Below are 18,870 nucleotides of genomic sequence, written 5' to 3' on the forward strand. Positions count from 1 at the left end.
TGATTTTTAATCATCGTAATCAAATACATTTGTAGTAAGGCAGAATTGGCTTATGTTCCCACTAATCACATGAAAATTTCCATTTTCCCATACTCTTACCAGGATTTCACATTGTCATCTTTTTAATTTGCAAATTTGAAGTGCTAAGGAAATGCCGTTTGCTGTAGCTATCACGCCTTTGAGTATTAATGAGTTTGAACATATTTTCCAGTCATTTTAAAACTGCTTTGGGTGTTTCCTTTTACAGATTATTCATCCCTGTGGACAAAGCATTCATAGTTAGACATTTTGCTTACCAAGGTTTAAAATGTTCCTTAAGATGCTGCAGAACTTTCGCCACCACGTGGCCAATAGAGGTAGAACTCTCAGCACTCTCTTCGCTCTTGAGTGTGAAATTACGGGAAGGCAGAATGCTTAAATCTACCATTGTTTCATCATATCTCAAAGTTTTTTCTTCATGAACACTTGGCGCTACCTAGAGAAGAAGAGTTACATTATATACATAATTAAGTCCCAAGCACACATTTAAGATTCACTTAAAAGCTCATTAGTCATGGTAGGCTAGGCTGTGCCGAGGTAACAAATGAGCCCCAATATGTCAGTAGCTTCATATGACAGACATTTATTTCTCACTCATGCTACACACATATTACAAGGCCTCTGTACCACATCACTTGATGGTCAGGGCTGACCTCACAGTTTGTCTTACTGTGGTGGCTCTACCACTGGAATTTCAAATGCTAGCAGGTTTGCCCACAGGCTGCAACAGAGTTTTCACACTAAGACAGACTAGAAAGAAAGGCCTGGCGGACCAATTCCGCAAACCAGCCAAGGAAAATCACATAGATCCCAGCAGACATTGGACGTGTTGGCAGGGGGGATTAATCACTCTGGGAAGATGGACTGTTTGGTGCAGTAGAGGACCGTGAGGATGAAGACCCTCGGTGAGGTGGATTAGCACAGTAGCCACAACTCTGAGCTCAGCATGCTGCTGATAGTGAGGAGGACACCGGACAGAACCTGGTTCACTCTGTTAGACCATGAGTTGTAGAAAACTAGACAGCAATCATCTATCTATGCCTGGGCCTTTATCTATCTATCTATCTATCTATCTATCTATCTATCTATCTATCATCTACCTACCTACCTACCTATCTTCTGTCATCTACTTCTCTGTACCATACAGGCACCCAAGAATCTGACTGACAGAGGTGCTGCCATCTCCTGGCTCATCATAATGGGACGCATGGCTTTCCTTGTGCTCTCAGCAGAGCAAGAGAATGGATAGGCTTTGCACCATCTCAGTCTACAAATCACCTTCGCCATTTTTCTTCCTATTTTACTGGCCAGAACGTGCTGCATGGCACCACCTCAAGGAGAAGCCGAGGGGCGGATGGACTGTGGGCTGAGTACCACTCTGTGCTACCAACAGTATGACGGGCCAAGTTTCTTACTGAGCTTTCCTAGAAATGTACAGTTTATGGGGTGTCTGTGTGATATTTTTCAAGAGCTGGTCATCTGAAATGCACTTTAGTTATTCTTTAAATGAATTCCCAAGTGCATATATTTGATTTTTAATATTTAAATATAAATGTATTAGCATGCAAGTTGATGCAATTTTAATGATTAAAAAATATTTTCAAATAAATTGCGGTATCAAAAACAAAAGCCAGGGAGAGGTCTGCCTGTGGGTATGGCTGAAAAGAGGCTGTATCCTGAATAATTTCAGATCCTGAATTATAAACGGATACTTCCCTGTTAAATCCCAAACTATATGTGTGCATGCATATATGAGAGAGAGAGAGAGAGAAGCAAAACATTAAGTGTTTATGAAAGAGTATTGAACATAATGTTTTCCCACAATGCAGGCAGCATAGTTTTTTCACCTGCTAAATTTGTGTGTTCCTTATACAAGGTTCCCCTTTAGTCCTTGCTACTTTGTGGCGTTGCATGATGAAATACAAGCTGCTTTAGGAAAAATAATTTGCAGGGAATTTAACAATGTGGCTAAATTCACTAATTCTGGAGAAATGCTGCTTGAGTTTGAACACCAACTCAACCACATACTAGCTGTGTGATCTCAGGTAACTTACTTAACTGTTTTATGCCTCATTGAAAATGGGAAAATAGTAATACTTACCTTCTAGGGTGAGAGATGGGAGGTCTTGGGTCATGGCCTGACATATAGTAAGTGCTATTTAATGATGATGGTGATTATAAAGATGTAGACTTGAAAACTATAACATTATTTTATATGGGTTTTATTGTATTTTTTAAATGAGACTTTTGATACGGAAATGCATTTGTTATAAATAGATAAATCTGCTAGTGTTGCTTAGAGACACTAGAACACAAGCAAACTGAAGCATAGGATGGAATGACAGGAGTGATGATAGTTAAATATTGGCAATCACTTTCCAACTGTTAAGAGTACTGCTAAAGGGGGAGACCTTGGGAGGACAGCAAGAGTTAAAGGCAACAGAAGTAAATATTCTTATGCACACAGTCCCTCAATGATGGTGATCTTGCAGCAGATGCTTGGATAGCTATGCAGGCCGAATGAGATGGACGGTAGAGTGGGAATAGCCCCACAAATTTTTGCAGGTTTGACAGAGGATATTTTTATGTGTGTATTTACCTTTGCTACAAAGATTCTATGAATGTGATGCAGTATACGAGGACAAAGTTCAAAAACGTATTAGACAAAACCAGACACCCTGAGGGCATGTGTAGCTGGACTTGGGGACCCAGGATGATAGCTTCAGGGAACATCAACATTAGTTGGCATAATATAGTCCACAAAAAATAATGTTCTACATTCTCCTTTGGTAAGTAGCAACTGGACTCTTTAAAAGCTTGTGAGTAGCCATCTACGGTGCAACTATTGATCTTGCCCTGTCCAGAGGAAAGAAATGAAAACTGAAGACCCATGGAAACAATTAATCCAATGGATGAATGGACTGCAAGAAAATCAGTCTCCACACCTTGAGACCAGAAGAGCTAGATGGTGCCCAGCTACCACTACTAGCAATTGCTCTGAAAGGTATTACATGGCCCTAGATAGAGAGGGGCGGAAATGAGGAACAAAACTCAAAATCACAAATGACCAGTCTTACTGATCTCATGGTAACTGATGAACCCCCAGGCCGATGGCTCTTGGTCAACCTTCAGGTCTGGAATTGAACTCACCTCTATAGCTTAATTTTCAGCCGAGCCATAGACAGGTCTATAAAGGGAACAATGACACTAGTGGAGAACACAAGCCTGAGAATGATCAACTATAGGAGATTGAAAGGGTAGCAATTACTCCAGGACAAAATTCAGAAAGGTTAGGAAAGAAGGAAGACAAAATGGGAAGTAATTGGGTACGTTATGTTTCTTTGTGGGGATAGCAGTGAACGAGATGAAAAAAGGTGTACCCATTTATTGAATGTAAGGTCAATGTGTTCTTCAGTCATCTAATTCACATAAACAGGTGCTGTTTTTAAGTACTGCTAAAATGTTTGTAAAACTTTATCGTCCAATATAAGAATTTTTCCATAAAAAATAAGGTCCTATATGTGTGAGAATGATCAAATGTATTGGATTATTTTATCCTAAGGTATTATCTAATGGGACAAGAAAGTTTTTGTGTGAATAGGGGGTTGGAGCAGGGGCTTTCAAGGCATTTTAACTGTAATCTATAGTAACAAATGCCACTCCCCAGGATTTATGTGTGCGAGGAGACACACACAACCACACTGGCCACCCACACATTGGAAATAAGGTCCATGGATGTGCACATGATATACTATGCACAACGCACTTCACTATTTTCTCTTTTAGTCTTCTTATTCGGCTTTATTGAACTTACTTATTTTAAGGTGTGGCTCTGACTCTCTAGAATTATTTCTCAAACCACACTGGGTCACAACTTTGCAGTTTGAAAAAGAGTGAAACACGGGATTATAGAACGTCAGATTCCATGGAAGCATCGCCTGGCATTCTGACACAAGTGACTTTCAAGGAGGCATTCACTGTAGCCTTCCGGACCCCAGGAGCTCACAATTTAAGCTCTGATCCCACTTTCTCCTTCGGACGTGGATGATGTTCTTTACAATCTCGGATCACACAGGCTGGTGTGCTTCTTCCGTGTGGATTTCGTGGTGCCTCACTTAGATGACAAACCTTTGAGGATGAACGTGGAAGCCCCACATCCATTTGCAGGATCCACACACACATAGATGAACCCTCTGGTGAGCTCCCTCTGACCATAACCTAGGGATGTCAATCACCTGGTTATCCGACAGAAACAATGGTAGAGATGATTGTAGTAGATTAAAAGGTAACATCTGATTTAAGTGGTTAAAATGTAACATCTGATTTGATCCCCCTCTTGACACATTTAAAAGTTTTAGCAGTTCCCCCTCCCCAGAAGAGTACACGACAGAGGACAGCACTGAAGTGGCAGGTCTGCCCAGACCACACAGGAGCAAACTAAGAGGGAAACAGAGAGAGAGGAGAGAGAGAGAGAACCACATCCTGCCCCACCAATCCTCAAGGACAACATTCCTGCTTGGAGCAGCCAATGCACAGAGAGGACCTTAACGCTGGCCCCACCATGAGACACGATGTCCCCTCACAGCCCCACAGCCTTGTGGGGACAGCACTAGAGACACAGTGCGGGCATTGTGCCTGGTCTGCCCACCAGGAGAAAAGCGAAGCGGGTGCAACAGAGCAGCAAGGGGAGCAACGAAGTGCTGGAGGAATCCCAAAAATAGACTTCTGACTTGGAGGAGCAGAGGTTGGCACCTCAGCGGACCCATCGGAAAACAGTCATAAGGTTTCAACAGACAAACCTGGAACTATTTATAGGCTTCCCCCTGCCCCCCATGTCTAGCTATATAAGATAGGCAGGATTGTTTACAATCCCAAGGAGAAACAATGGGACCGACAGGGGAGTGGGGGCATGGGGGAAGAGGAAGTGGGGGAAAAGGAGGGGGAAGCCAACAAACTCAGGGACAAGGGAACAAACAAGAAGAGATCTAAAATCGATGGTGAGGAGGGTGTAGGATGCCCGGTGGGGCTTGAGGAAGTGCAAGCTGAGAGGAGTTACTGAGAACTCAATGGAGGTCAAACATGGTAGTGGGGCAGGAGGAAAAGTAAAAGGAAATAGAGGAAAAAACCAGGAGACAAAAGACATTAAGTATTGAGGTAGCAGATGGACATGGGGCCTCTACTCAAGTTCTTCCTCAACACAAGGACACGTTGCTCTAATAACCTGGCATTCTGTGATGCTCACCTTCCTGACACAATCACTGAAGACAAAATAGGTGCATAAGCTAAAACAATCATATTGATGAGACCGAGGTGGGTCAGAGTGGAGACCCAAAGCCCATCTGTAGACAATTGGACATCCCCTCAAAGAAGGGGCACAAGAAAGGGAGGAGCCAGCCAGGGTGCAGCATAGCACCAAGGAAACCAACAACATTCCTTTAGATCTTTAATGCTTCCTGCCCCCACACTATCATGACCCCAGTTCTACCTTACAAACCCAGCTAGACTGGAGCATGTACACTGGTACAGTTAAGAGCTCTTGGCACACAGAATCCAGGACAGATAAACCCCTCAGGGACAGTAATGGGAGCCGAGATACCATGAGGGTAGGGGGAAAGGTTGGGGGAGAAGGGGGAGAAAGGGGGAACTGATCTCAAAGATCAGTGTATAACCCCTCCCTGAGGGGGACGAACAGCAGAAACATGGGTGAATGGAGACAGTGGACAATGTAAGATATGAAAATAATAATTTGTAATTTATCAAGGGTCCATGTGGGTGGGAGGAAAAATGATGAGGGCAACAACTGTACAGATGTGCTTGATACAATGGATGTGTGGATTGTTGTAAGAGCTGTAAGAGCCCCCAGTAAAATGATTTATTCAAAAATATATATGTGACATTAAAACAAAGTTCTAGCAGTTAAAAAAAGTGAAGGGCAAATACAGGAGGATGAAGCCTCCCGTGAAGCCCCTCTGAACCTACACCGGGATGTGAATAGGCAGGCTAGATTAAAATCTAACACCTTATGATTTGATCTCTCTTTTGACCCATTTTAAAGTTGTTCTAGTTTTTAATGTTTTCTTTCCTTTTCAACTGGGGCTTTCTCAGTTTTATTTTGTTATTGTTATTAGCTTTTTTGACTCTTTGTTTTGTGTGTTTTTTTAAATGTTTTTCAGCATATGAAATCCAGTATGGGTGAATCCACAGAGATAGTAACTGGATTAATGACTGCTTGGCGGGCACAGCAGGGTAGGATGGGGAAAAATGGGCAGCTAATAGCAAGGAGGACAGGATTGAAGAAAATGTTCTAAAATTTATTGTGGTAATGATTGCCCAACTCTTCTTGATATGACAGAACTATTGAATTGTATAATATTTGTGATGATTATTGACTTGTATGCTATTGATGATGATTATTATTAAATTGTGCGATATGTCCCAATAAAACTTTATAATACACATACGCACATACACCAAGAGGCAGTGTATTCTCAGATGAAACTTCTACGGAGAACAAGAAAACAGGGTAGAAAAGGGGGAAGTTTAGCAAGGATGCCTTATCATGTGACCTCTCCCCTCAGCTTGATTTTGCAGAGAGCCCTGAGCATATGTAACTCCAAGAGCAACCCTTTGGAGAAGGTTGCTGGGTGTGTGTGTGTGTATGTATGTATGTGTGTGTGTGTGTGTGAAGGAGTCAGCAGTAGCAACAGCTGGGACTGTTATAAGGGATCCCTGGATTGGAGACCAAATTATATGCTACTCAGAAGACCATGGTTCAGTTGCTCCACAAAGTGTATATTGTATACAGATAATTTTACAAATCTGATCATACTATTTGCATATTAATATCGTGTGTGTTGAGGAAAGAAATTCACTTACTAGCAAATGCACTTGAGTTTTATGTTACATAAAATGAGTTCTCGATTGAATATGGAAGACCTGGCAGAGATGCAATTTAGTATGGTAATGTGTTCTTTATTTAAGCCCAAACCTGTTTCCGTTGAGTCAATTCTGATTTGTAGTGACCCTGTAAGATCAAGTAGAACTGCCTCGTAGTGTTTCCTAGGCTGTAATCTCCATGGAAGCAAGACTGCCACATCTATTTTTTCTGCGTAGCAATTGGCAGGTTTGAACCTTGAACCTTTAAGTTAGCAGCCCAGCACTTAACCATTGTGTCATCAGAGTTCCTGATTAGTATAAAGAACTCCAGACCCACTGTGGCCGCATCATTCCTGAGTCTTAGCAACCCTGCACACAGAGCAGAATTGTTCCACGCTGTTGCCGCGACTGTAAATTGTTACCGAAACAGACAGCCACGTCTTTCTCTGCAAGACTGATTTATAGATATTTTTAGTTTTCAGGTAAATCAGCAGTCTATTCTGTCAAAAATTAGGAAGTGTTGTCATTTACAGACCTCTTGCTCTGTCTATGAAGCGTATACTAACCGCTTTCCCTGCATACATGTTAAGGGAGGTGTCATTATTCCCAATTAGCAGGTAGTTAATGGAGGTCTACAGAAGTTCAGACACTTTCCCAGATTACTAGTTTCCCTCTTTTTTTTTTTTTTAACATTTTATTAGGGGCTCATACAATTCTTATCACAATCCATACACACATCAATTGTATAAAGCGCATTTGTACATCATTCTCAAAAACATTTTCTCTCCACTTAAACCCCCGACATTAGGTCCTCATTTTTCCCCTCCCTCCCCGCTCCCCCCTCCCCCATGAGCCCTTGATAGTTTATAAATTGCTATTTTGTCATATCTTGCCCTGTCCGACGTCTCCCTTCACCCACTTTTCGGTTGTCTGTTCCCCAGGGAGGAGGTCACATATAGTTCCTTGTAATCGGTTCCCTACTAGTTTCCCTCTTTAAAACGACAATTCTCCCAGTTCTCCCTGGTTATGGTACTACAAATACAGGTAGATGTAGCTATCTCCGGATTAGAGTCTCATGTGTCCTGAATTGGTTTTCTTTATAAAACTCCTTGCTATCTAAAGACCATGCACTATTATGAAATCAACTTGTAAGGAAAGTTTGAATATCATCCTACAGCCTGATTTTTTTATGTTTAGATGCAATGAGTAAGCAAATTAAGAGGAAAAAAATCAAAGTATGCTCTGGGTCTTGCTCTTACCTGTATTGGACTGAAGGTATTCTCAGTTGCCAGAATCTGGTTTGCCAGCTCAGATACCCAGCCAAACTGCTCTCTCGTCTTCTCCATCAGGAATGTGGTGTCTTCCAAGTGAGCCTGGGTCATCTGGAGGATCTGCGCATATTGCTGGTTGGATACGTTGACCAGTTTCGCAGCCTCATTGAATTCGATGTGCAGTACAGGTACACTGGGACAGCCTAGTAGAAATATAAGGAACCTGGTTCAAGAAAATGAACACGAAGTTTGGACTTGGGAAAAAAAGGGTTAAAATCCCAGTCTTTATACTTTGTAGCCTTTCGACTTGGGTGCCAACAGTGAAGGTAGTCGATGGACTCCCCGGGAGGCTTGGTGACTTCCTGCTAATAGGCCACACAGCCTTGGAAACCTGGTGGCCCAGTTCCACTCCACACACCTGGGCACACGCCATCAGAACCCCCTAGATGGCAGCTCACGAGTCTCTAGACCACGTGCATTTTCAGTGAGGTCAAGCGGGAATGACGGAAATAAATAAATAAACAAATTGCCCCACGGATCCGGGGCGGAGGGTCAGTTAAGAGCACTTTCTTTTGTCTTCCTTTCCTTCCTTACTTCCCTCTCTCTGAAGGTCATTACAGGTAAAGGGTGGGACATTCTGTTTCTTCTCCTTCAGGGGTCATGTGTGGGATTGTTGTTCTTGACCGCCTTGAAGGGGAGCATGTCACCTTCCCATTGATGTGTCCCACTGCTGGAGGCCTGCAAATGCACCCTGTCTCTCCGACGGTGCAAACAGTGACACTGGGCACAGCCGGAGCGCCATCATCCAGAGCGAGGAGTGTGGACCAGAGGCCTGACTCAGACGTCAATTGTCTTGTAAGAGTGAGAAGAAGGCTTTGTGGCAAAACCCACTAAGATTCGGTAGTAGTTTCCTCTTATTGCACAACAGCCTTCTGAAGTGCAGCCAACAAACAAACAAACACGAAAACTGAACCCTTGAGTTGGTCTCCTCACTGCCCTAGAGGGCAGGCAGAACTGCCCCCTTGGGGGTTCTTAGGCTGCAGATCTTTAGAGAAGCAGCCGCCACATCTTTCTCCTGTGGAGCTGCTGCTGGGGGTTCTAACGCTTGACCTTCCGGTTGGCAGTTGACTGTTGGAACCCCTGTGCTATGAAATGGGGGAGAGATGGTTTCTACAACAAATGGTGCTGGCAAAACTGGATTTCCACTCACAGAAGATTGAAACAGGACCCACACCTCAGTCCACATACAAAACTGAACTCAAGACAGATGGAAGACTTCAACGTCAGAACTGTAAAGATCACTAGAGGAAAAAATCAGAATAAACTTAGGGGCGTTCATCCATGGCATAAACCACCATCAAAATAATAAAAACCCCACACACAGCAGAAGGTAAAATAGATGACTGGGGACTCCCAAAACTAAGACACTTAGGTGCATCCAAAATTTACACCAAACACGTGCAAAGAAAACCCACATATTGGGAAAAAAAATTTTTGGCAGTGACCTACTGGACAAAGGACTAATCTCTAAAGTCATAGAAAAGTTCAACATCTCCACAAGAAGTAGACAAATAATCTAATTTAAAAATGGGCAGAGGACATGGTCCGTTCACCAAAGACGGCTTTCAGGTGGCTAACAAGCATGTGGAGAGATGCTCATGGTCCCCAGCCAGCTGAGGGGTAAATCAAACATGATGCGATGCCGCTGGGTGAGTGGCTTGCTCTTGTTCACGTTCCTTGTTCTTCTCTCTCTCCTGCTTTTCCCACCCAGCTCCCATTCACAGCTCCCTGTCCTTTCCCTGTGCCCCTGCCCCCGGCCCTGGCCTTGTCACAGTCTTCAAATTCTTGTCTTTTGGTGTGAAAACCATTTTTTCCCTTTATGATAATGGTGTCATAACTTTGCTGAGCATAATTCCCTCCAATTTTGTCCATGTCACGAGGGGGTTCACAGGCTCGCCATTGTTTTGAAGGATACATAATATTCCAGTGTATGTATGTACCAGAGTTGATCTATCCATTCCTCCGCAGATGGTATTTTTTAATTGTTCCTTTCTTTTTGTTATTATAGAAATTTCTGTCATAAAGATGGGTGTACATATATCTGTTCGTGTTTTGTTCTCTATTTTTTATAAAAACCAGTTTTGTTTGGCATTTCATCCACATAGCCTATAATTCAATAGTCTTTATTTCTTTATGGTATTTACCAAGTGGAGAGGTTTCAGGATCAAAGGTATTTTCATTTGCATGTGTTTGAAGAAACGCCATACGGTTTTCATAGAGGCTGTACAGGTCTGCAGCTCTAACAGCAATGGAACCAAGGGTTCCATCCTCTCCCCGTCCTCTGAGATAGTTAAGGTTCATTGTGCCAACCTGGCCAATAAACACATGTGCGGTTGATTGAAAGGCGGAGAGATAAATGGCTCAGGGAGTCTCGCTTCACTAGTTCTCAGGTCTCTTGCTTTCTGATGGTCGGACCGGGTGTAGCTGCCTTAGCCAGTTCCCTGCTTCCGCTGGCAAGGTTCATTTCCTGCAAGACATCCCTGAGGAAAAGCCACATGGACCTACCCGGATGCAGCCCTGGGTGCTGGAGCAGCTATGTGAAGACCCTGCCAGCACTGAGATGCTTACACGTTCATTGATTCGGCTTTCCTCCTGCAGTTGGCATCATTGCGTGTGTTTTGTGAGATGGAGGAGGACTTTGTGGATTGTGTCGGACATATGGCTTAATGTTGGACTTGTGGGCTTGGGCAGCACTGAGTTGGGATGTTTTCTTGATGTGCACTTACCCTTTATATAAAACTCTCTCTTACACATATGGGTTTCTGTGGATTTGTTTCTCTAATGTACCCAGACTGACACATCCTCTCTAGCATTTATGATAGTCTGGTGGCTGTTTTTGTGTGTGTGTGTGTGCTAGGAGTATCTGTGTGAGGTGGCATCTCATTGTTGCTTTGATTTTATTTCTCTTGGGGCTATCGAACCGAGCATCTCTTCATATGGTTTGGCCACCTGGCTATCAACGTCAGGAGGTTGTCATTGGGGGTTTCCTTTTCCACTCTTCACGATGAAGAGGAATTCGTGGTCCTGAGTTACGCATGGTTTTTCTCTTCTGTGCATGTCAGTGCTTGTTTCGTCTTTGACCCTGAGGGGGTGGGAGGGAGAGAGAGAGAGAACTTCACAAGGACAATAAGGGGGTTAATTAATGTAAAAATGGCGAGTTGACACACTCTGAAATAATAAGAGGTTTCAGGCCTACCGTGAGTACTCCAGATGGGAGCGTGTGCTTGAAGAAAAGCAGATAAATGAAAAATGCTTAGCAAAATAAAGGCTTTGTTCGTTTATTATGATCATTTTTAACCTCTGACCAGAATACCATGGAAACTCTGAGAAAATAACAATTACTTACCTCCCCACAAGGAATCTCGACATTTTTGACATCTTTCGTGCAATTGGAAACACTCTGACACATTCTGGTCCAGGTGTCCGCCCAGCCCTCCGCCGGGCACAGGAACCCTGCTGGACGTCAGGCCTCCCAGTCGGGGCTCTGCATCAACACAGCATTTGCATGTTGTGCTATTAAAATTTCACTTTAAAGACGTGGATATAATGTCACTTATTTTTCTTATCAGTGCTTTCAAAAGCGCCCCCCACCCCCTAGTTCTCAATATAGGAACGCACGTTTGTGCAATCATTAGCTTGGAAATGTGATTACCTATTACCTATTACAGTTGCATGCATTCTAAAATCAAGCATGCTCATCACTGAAGTTTCCAATAGCACACACACAAGGAATCATGAAAAGTGTTTCTATTTCACGTTTTAATTTTGTTGCCGCTGCGGAGAACATGCATAACAGAACGGAGAGCTATCCATCCGTTGCCACGTTTTACGTGCTCCACTTAGTGCAACCTTTCTTACCTTCCTTGGCTGAGTTGTTCTTCCAGGCACCGCCCCCACCCCCATTAACGTCAACTCACTGCCCCCTAAGGTTGCGATGATTTGAAAATCACCTCTTTTGATCTGCTGTGGTCAATTTTATTCCATACACTTAGTTCTTAGAAGAACATAATACTCAAAGCAGACCTATTTGTGCTGTTAACATAAACTAAAGTTTGTTTTTAAGAAGACTTCAGGGAGATTTTTGGCTTAAGGTTTAATGATTATCTCTGGACAATAGTTTCTTTCAAGGGTTAATTTACCCTCCCTGGGTCCATATAGTCTAGAGCCCATGGGAATTTGAAATTGTGTTCTGAATTTTCCTCTCTTTGGTCACATGTATTCTATGGAATCTTTATTCCAAATGGTCAGCCATGGTGGGTAGGCACCATTCCATTCTGGTCTCACGGCAAAGGAGGCAGTTAGTTGTTCCTGGAAGCAATTAGTCACACATTCAATATCCTCTTTTTCCTGATTCTCTTCCCCTGTTGCTACAGATGAATGGAAACCAATTGTGCATTGGATGAAACCAATGAGGAGGTAGAAACACCAAACAAATTACTTAGCCAATTAACTGAGATGTCTCATGAAACTATGACCCTAGATTCAAAATCAAGGAACCTAAACTCATGAAATGTACGGCTGGACATAAGCAGCCTCAACCGTTACTCATTTATTTGTTGAAAATGTATCGATAGGAACCCTGGGGGAACAGTGGTCATGTGTTGTGCTGCTAACCACAAGGTTAGCTGTTCAAAACGACCAGCCATTGGGGAAAGGCAAGACGTTCTACTTCAGTAAAGAGTTACAGTCTCAGAAACCCACAGAGGCAGTTCTACCTGGCCCTACAAGGTTACTATGTGTTGGAATTGACTTGATGGCAGTGAGGGACACATCTCTCACATAAAGTTTGCTAGTTCAACTTTTTTTTGTTGTTGCTATTTCAACTTTTTATAGGTGAACAACTGATTACAGAAAGTACAATAATTGGGCTATGTAACCCTACATGCAAACAGTTCAATTTTCCATCACCTTTAACCCATTTTCCCCTTGCCTTCTTCCTGCTGGTTACCACTAATACACTTTGGTTGCTTTACTTTTGCCTTTTTATATAAGTGAGGTCATACCAATTTGTTCTCTTGTAGTTGACTTATTTTGCTATGCACAATGTCTTCAAGCTCCAGTGACATCACAGTATATATCAAAACTTTCACTTCTCCCACTGGTTGAGTACTCCCTTGTAGTTACGAACCACATTTTGTTTATTTATCCATCTATTGATGGGGGTTCAGCTGGATTCCACCTCTTGGTGACTGTGAATTGTGCAGCAACAAATGTTGGTGGCCAAGTCTCTCTATCAGACTCTGCTTTCAAGCTTTTGAGCATACATAATGTAGGAGTGGAATTGCTGGGTCATAAGCAAGTTGTCTTTTTATTAGAGGAATTATTACTGTATTTCAGACAATGAATGCCACTTTGCACTCCGACTAGCAATATACAAGCTATGTATTTAAATATTTTTACAAAACAAGCTTAACACCTTCAAAGTACTCTCCATTACACTTAATATACTTGTCAAGTCTGGGATTCCATTCTTGGACACATTTTAAAAACTCATCTGTTTGGATGGCTGGCAGCACCTCCTTTGTTTTTTCCTTCACCTCTTCTATGTCATCAAATTGCTGTCCTCTCATGTCCCTCTTCATTCACAGAAACAAAAAGAAGTCCCACGGAGTGAAGTCGGGTGAATATGATGCATAAGGAAAGAGAGGAATGCTGTTTTTTGCCAAAAACTGGTGCACTGACATGGTTTTGTGAGCAGGAGCATTATCATGGTGACAAAACCAGTCCCCCGTTTGCCACAAATCAGGCCTTTTTGGTTGCACACTGTTATGCAATCTTTTCAGAACTTCTAAATCGAAAGCCTGATGAACATTCTGACTTGGTGGAATGAACTCCAAATGCACTACAAATTGACATTTCCACCAGTTCAGGAAGCTAATGGGTGTCTAGAATGAGGTTTGTCATCAATCAACATTTCACCTTTTCTGAAATGAGGAAACCACTTGTACACTTGAGTTTTTCCCATAGCACTGTCCTTGTAAGTTCTGTTCAACATCACAACAGTTTCTGTGGCATTTTTCCCAAGCAGGAAACAAAATTTCACAGCTACACACTGTTCTCTTAAATCGGCTATCACAAAAAACAAGGTTTGAGTGAAACTGCTTTTATGAAAAAAATCACTGTGACCAGAGAACCTTCCCAGGTGATGCCACTGGGTGCACAAACTCAAAGCAAGTTGCTCAATGCTCGCCTTTGGGGGTGGGGTGGGGGAGAGTATACTATGAAAGTTCCACCCAGCAGAGTTTTCCATTTTTTGAGGGAGTACCCCCTTGTATAAGAGTTGCAATTTCCTCACATCCCCTCCAACATTTGTTATTTTCTGGGTTTTAAAAAAATCTTTATTTCTTAAAATATTTACCATCCTAATAGAAAGTAAATGATGTCTCACTGTAGATTTTACGTGCATTTCTCTGAGAGCTAGTAATGTTGAACATTTTCCCAGAAACTTCCTGAAGCCCCCTGTTACAGTCATATACCATAGTTAATCTGTCAGTTGTAGTACAGTGGAGGGCTGCAAGTTGCTGTAACGCTGAAAGTCATGCCACAAGTATTCCAGATGCCGACAGTGCCACCCATGGCAGGACATGTTTCAGCAGAGCCTCTCAGCCAATGGTTCTCAACCTTCCTAATGCTGCGACCCTTTAATGCAGTTCCTCATGTTGTGGTGACCCCCCTCCCAACCATAAAATTATTTTTGTTGCTACTTCATAACTGTAATTTTGCTACTGTTATGAATCAGGCGACACCTGTGAAAGGGTCATTGAAACCCCCATAGGGGTCGCGACCCACAGGTTGAGAACCGCTCCTTTAAGGGCACCTTTTCTAGTTTCTAGAGGCACCTATATTCCTTGACAACTCAGTCCTGTGCTGCCATCTCTGTTGGTTCTTTTCTGGCTTTATCATCTACTTTTAATGCCATTTGGGATTACCTTGACCCCACTTGGATAATCCAGAATTATCTCCCTATTTATTACATCCTAATTAGTGATTATAATTTCTCCTTGCCATGTAACTAACCTAGTTAGAGACTTAGAGGATTTGGACATAGATTTTTTTTCAGAGCCATTATTCTTCCTCAAGAAGAAGCAAAGGTCCCTAAATGTCTACTGATTAGGTAGTATTTCAAGGGATGATGATTTATCTCTCACAGGCCGCCTGCCCAGAAAAGTCATGGAAGTCCCATGCAAATACCCTACATTTCCCTGACTATTCAGGTTCAATGGCCTTCGAAAGCATCCACTCTGAGGGGCTTCAAAAAGCCGGTGGAGGTGTGCCAAGATGTGAATGCAACATACCAGCATGAAGCAGGGAACCAATAGAGAGGTCTGCGGGGCAGCCCCAATCCCAACTAAGTGGACATCCCACCTCCTCCCCCAGAAGAATGCACTTCAGAGGACAGCTCTGAAGCTACAGCTCAGGGAGAGGGGTGTATCTGATCAGAGCACACAGGAGCAAACAAAGAGGCAAGGAGAGTGGAACACATCCTGGCCCACAAAGCCCAAGGACGATATTCCTGTTCAGAGCAGCCAATGCACAGAGAGGACCATAGGGGGCCCCACCATGATACAGGACTTTCCTCCCTGATCCATAGCGCTACTAGGGACAACACTGGAGGCACTGTGTGGGAATTGTGGCCCATCTGACCCTACCACATGGGGGCAAAACGCTAAGGGCGTGCAACAGAGCAGCAAGGGGAGCAAACCAATAAAGGCCCTGGGAAATACCAAAAATAGACTTTGGGTCCAGGGTGTGGCACACCATCAGACTCAGCTGGAAAACACTCCTAAAGGTCAACAAACAGACCTGGAACTATTTATAGGCTTTTCTTTTTTTGTCGTTGTTTTGCTCTGTCGTATTTTTGTGCTTATTATTATCTCTGCATGTCTATCTTGATAAGATAGGCAGGATAAACAATCCAGAGGAGAAAACAATGGGAGTGAGGTTTCCAGGGGTCATGGTAGAGGGTCAGGTAGGGGAAAGGGAGGGGGGTATTAACCAACCCAGGGACAAGGGAACAACAAGGGATCTAAAATCAATGGTGAGGAGGGCATAAGATGCCTGGTGGGGCTTGATCAAGGGCAACGTAGCTGAGAAGAATTACTGAAACCCAAATGAAGGCTGACCATGATAGTGGGACAAGAGGAAAGTGAAAGGAAATAGAGGAAAGAACTAGAAGGCAAAGGACATTTATAGAGGCCTAAATACAGGCATGTAAATATGTAAATCTATTTTTATATGGCGATGGGGAAATAGATCTATGTACATATATTTATATGTTAAGTTTTTAAGATAGCAGATGGACATTGGACCTCTACTTAAGTACTTCCTCAATACAAGAACACTTCATTCTCAAAACCCAGCATTCTGTGATGCTCACCTTCCCTACAAGATGGCTGAAGACAAAATGGGTGCATAAACAAATGTGGCAAAGAAAGCTGATGGTGCCTGGCTCTCAAAAGATATAGTGTCTGGAGTCCTAAAGTCTTGAATATAAACAAGCAGCCATCTAGCTGAGAAGCAACAAAGTCCACATGGAAGAAGCACACCAGCCTGAGTGATCACGAGGTTTCTATGGGATCAGGTTTCAGGCATCAAAGACCCAGAACAAAAAAAATCATATTATTGGGAATGAGGGGGAGTGCGGAGTGGAGACCCAAAGTTCATCTGTGGACAGTTGGACATGCCCTCAAAGAAGGGTCACAAGGAAGAGATGAGCCAGTCAGGGTGCAGTAGAGCACCGATGAAACATACAACTTTCTTCTAGTTCTTTAATCCTTCCTACCCCCCACTATCATGACTCCAATTCTACCTTACAAATTCACCTAGATCAGAGCATGTGCACAGGTATAGATAAGAGCTGGAAACACAGGGAATCCAGGACAGATAAACCCCTCAGGACCAATATTTTGAGTAGTCATACCAGGAGGATAAGGGGAAGGTGGGGGGAGAAAGGGGAAATGGATCCCAATGATCTATATATAACCCCCTCTCAGGAGGACGGACAACAGAAAAGTGGGTGAAGGGAGACATCATCTGTCAATGTAAGACATGAAAAAATAATTTATAAATTATCAAGTGTTCATAAGGGAGGGAGAGTGGGAGAGGGGGGAAATGAGCTGATACCAAGGGCTCAAGTAGAAAGACAATGTTTTGAAAATGATGATGGCAACATATGTACAAATGTGCTTGACACAGTGTCTGTATGGATTGTGATAAGAGCTGTAAGAGCCCCAATAAAATGATTAAAAAAAAAGTTGGTAGAAAAAATTGAATGAAAAAATAGTGGAACCTTTCCATGAACTTTTTGAAGCCCCCTTGTAGAATGGTGTAACATAGGCTCCCTCCCACCCCCCTTTACAGGGAACCCTGCATACTTAGGTTGCCACCTGAATGGAGTGGGTGTCATGGGGGCAGGGCAGGAGGTGCATGAGCCAGCTAGTCCTACACGGTGGGAAAGTGGGGGAGACCTAGGGCAGATGGGTAGAGGTCCAGAGCTCAGTCAGGAGAGTGGGAGAAATTCACAGTGGTTGAGAAAGTCCCCGGATTTTAATGTGACTGCATCATTACTACTTCTGTGTGCGTTTGAATGTACCCTATTAGTAGGATTGTTACACAATGCCAATGATAGGGCGTGTGTGTTGGGGTGGGTGTGTCACCCTTTTATTCTAATGAATTCAGAATATTATTCCGAGACAAGAGCTATCTAATACAAGGTCAAGCAAAAATGTATACTGTATTAACCCAACACTGATATATGTGCCTACTACCCTGGCACTTCTCTTAAATACTAGGTGAATTGGGAACCTCCTCACTAAACACCTGGCTTGCCAGAAAGCCCCTGAAATAGAAGCCAACAGCAGGTCTGGGAATGATGGAAGTTTCCGTAACAATGGGACAGGACGGATGCAATGCACTGTTTCCTGGCTTCTGTTTCAAAGGCTGGTGAGGTCAGCCCCTGCCCTACAGAGGTCAGGTATGCCATTGGAGAATTTATTCAGGTGTTGCCAGCTACAGCTGACATAAGTGGAAAAGGAGCCAGCTCCGAGGAGCTCATTTTATTTTTCAGTTCAGAAAGGGGACCCTTTTCATGGCCACAAGGAGAGCAGCCCAAGGAAATACAGATTCGGAGTTGGCTCACAGCAGCTCTCATTTCTGAAAACCTCTGGGCTAGCCACTCCACAGAAGCCTGCAGAAGGACTCTTCTACTCTCCGTCTGCTCTTCCAACAGTATCAGTAGAGGGCAATTTGGGCATGTCCCGGGGCCTCTTCTGTAACCTCATACACACGCTTTCCTGCCTGAAGGGATTACAGTGGTGGTTCAGAGAAGTCCGTGCTTATATATAAGAGTGGACTTGCTGGCGGTGACAATAGTTAAAGTGCTTGCCCCTTAACCTAAGGTTGGAGATTTGAGTTCACATAGGGGCACCGTGGAAGAAAGGCCTGACAATCTTCCGAAAAATCAGCCATTAGAAATCCTATGGAGCACAGTTCTACTCTGACGCACATGAGGTCACCCTGAGTCAGAGTCTCTCCCATACCAAAACACAACCCCCAGCCATAGACTCACAGTGACTCTATAGGACAGGGTAGTTCTGCTGCTTTGGGTTTCTGAGACAGGAAATGG

The 18,870-nt window shown here is 43.3% G+C and overlaps 1 protein-coding gene across 1 annotated transcript in view; it reads right to left on the reverse strand.

The window, feature by feature from the left end:
- Positions 1-292: 292 nt before the first annotated feature.
- The window catches only part of CLUL1 (clusterin like 1), a 35,499-nt gene continuing 16,921 nt past the window's right edge, over positions 293-18,870 (reverse strand). The window contains exons 5-7 of the mRNA XM_030887312.1: positions 11,593-11,730; positions 8,175-8,389; positions 293-475 (exon numbers count right to left, since the gene is read on the reverse strand). Of these exons, the coding sequence (XP_030743172.1) occupies positions 293-475; positions 8,175-8,389; positions 11,593-11,730 (536 nt within the window). The remainder of the gene's footprint in view (positions 476-8,174; positions 8,390-11,592; positions 11,731-18,870) is intronic.

This window comes from Echinops telfairi, unplaced genomic scaffold, assembly GCF_000313985.2.
Source record: "Echinops telfairi isolate 266 unplaced genomic scaffold, ASM31398v2 ScPeMD7_7400;HRSCAF=8409, whole genome shotgun sequence".
Lineage (NCBI taxonomy): Eukaryota > Metazoa > Chordata > Mammalia > Afrosoricida > Tenrecidae > Echinops > Echinops telfairi.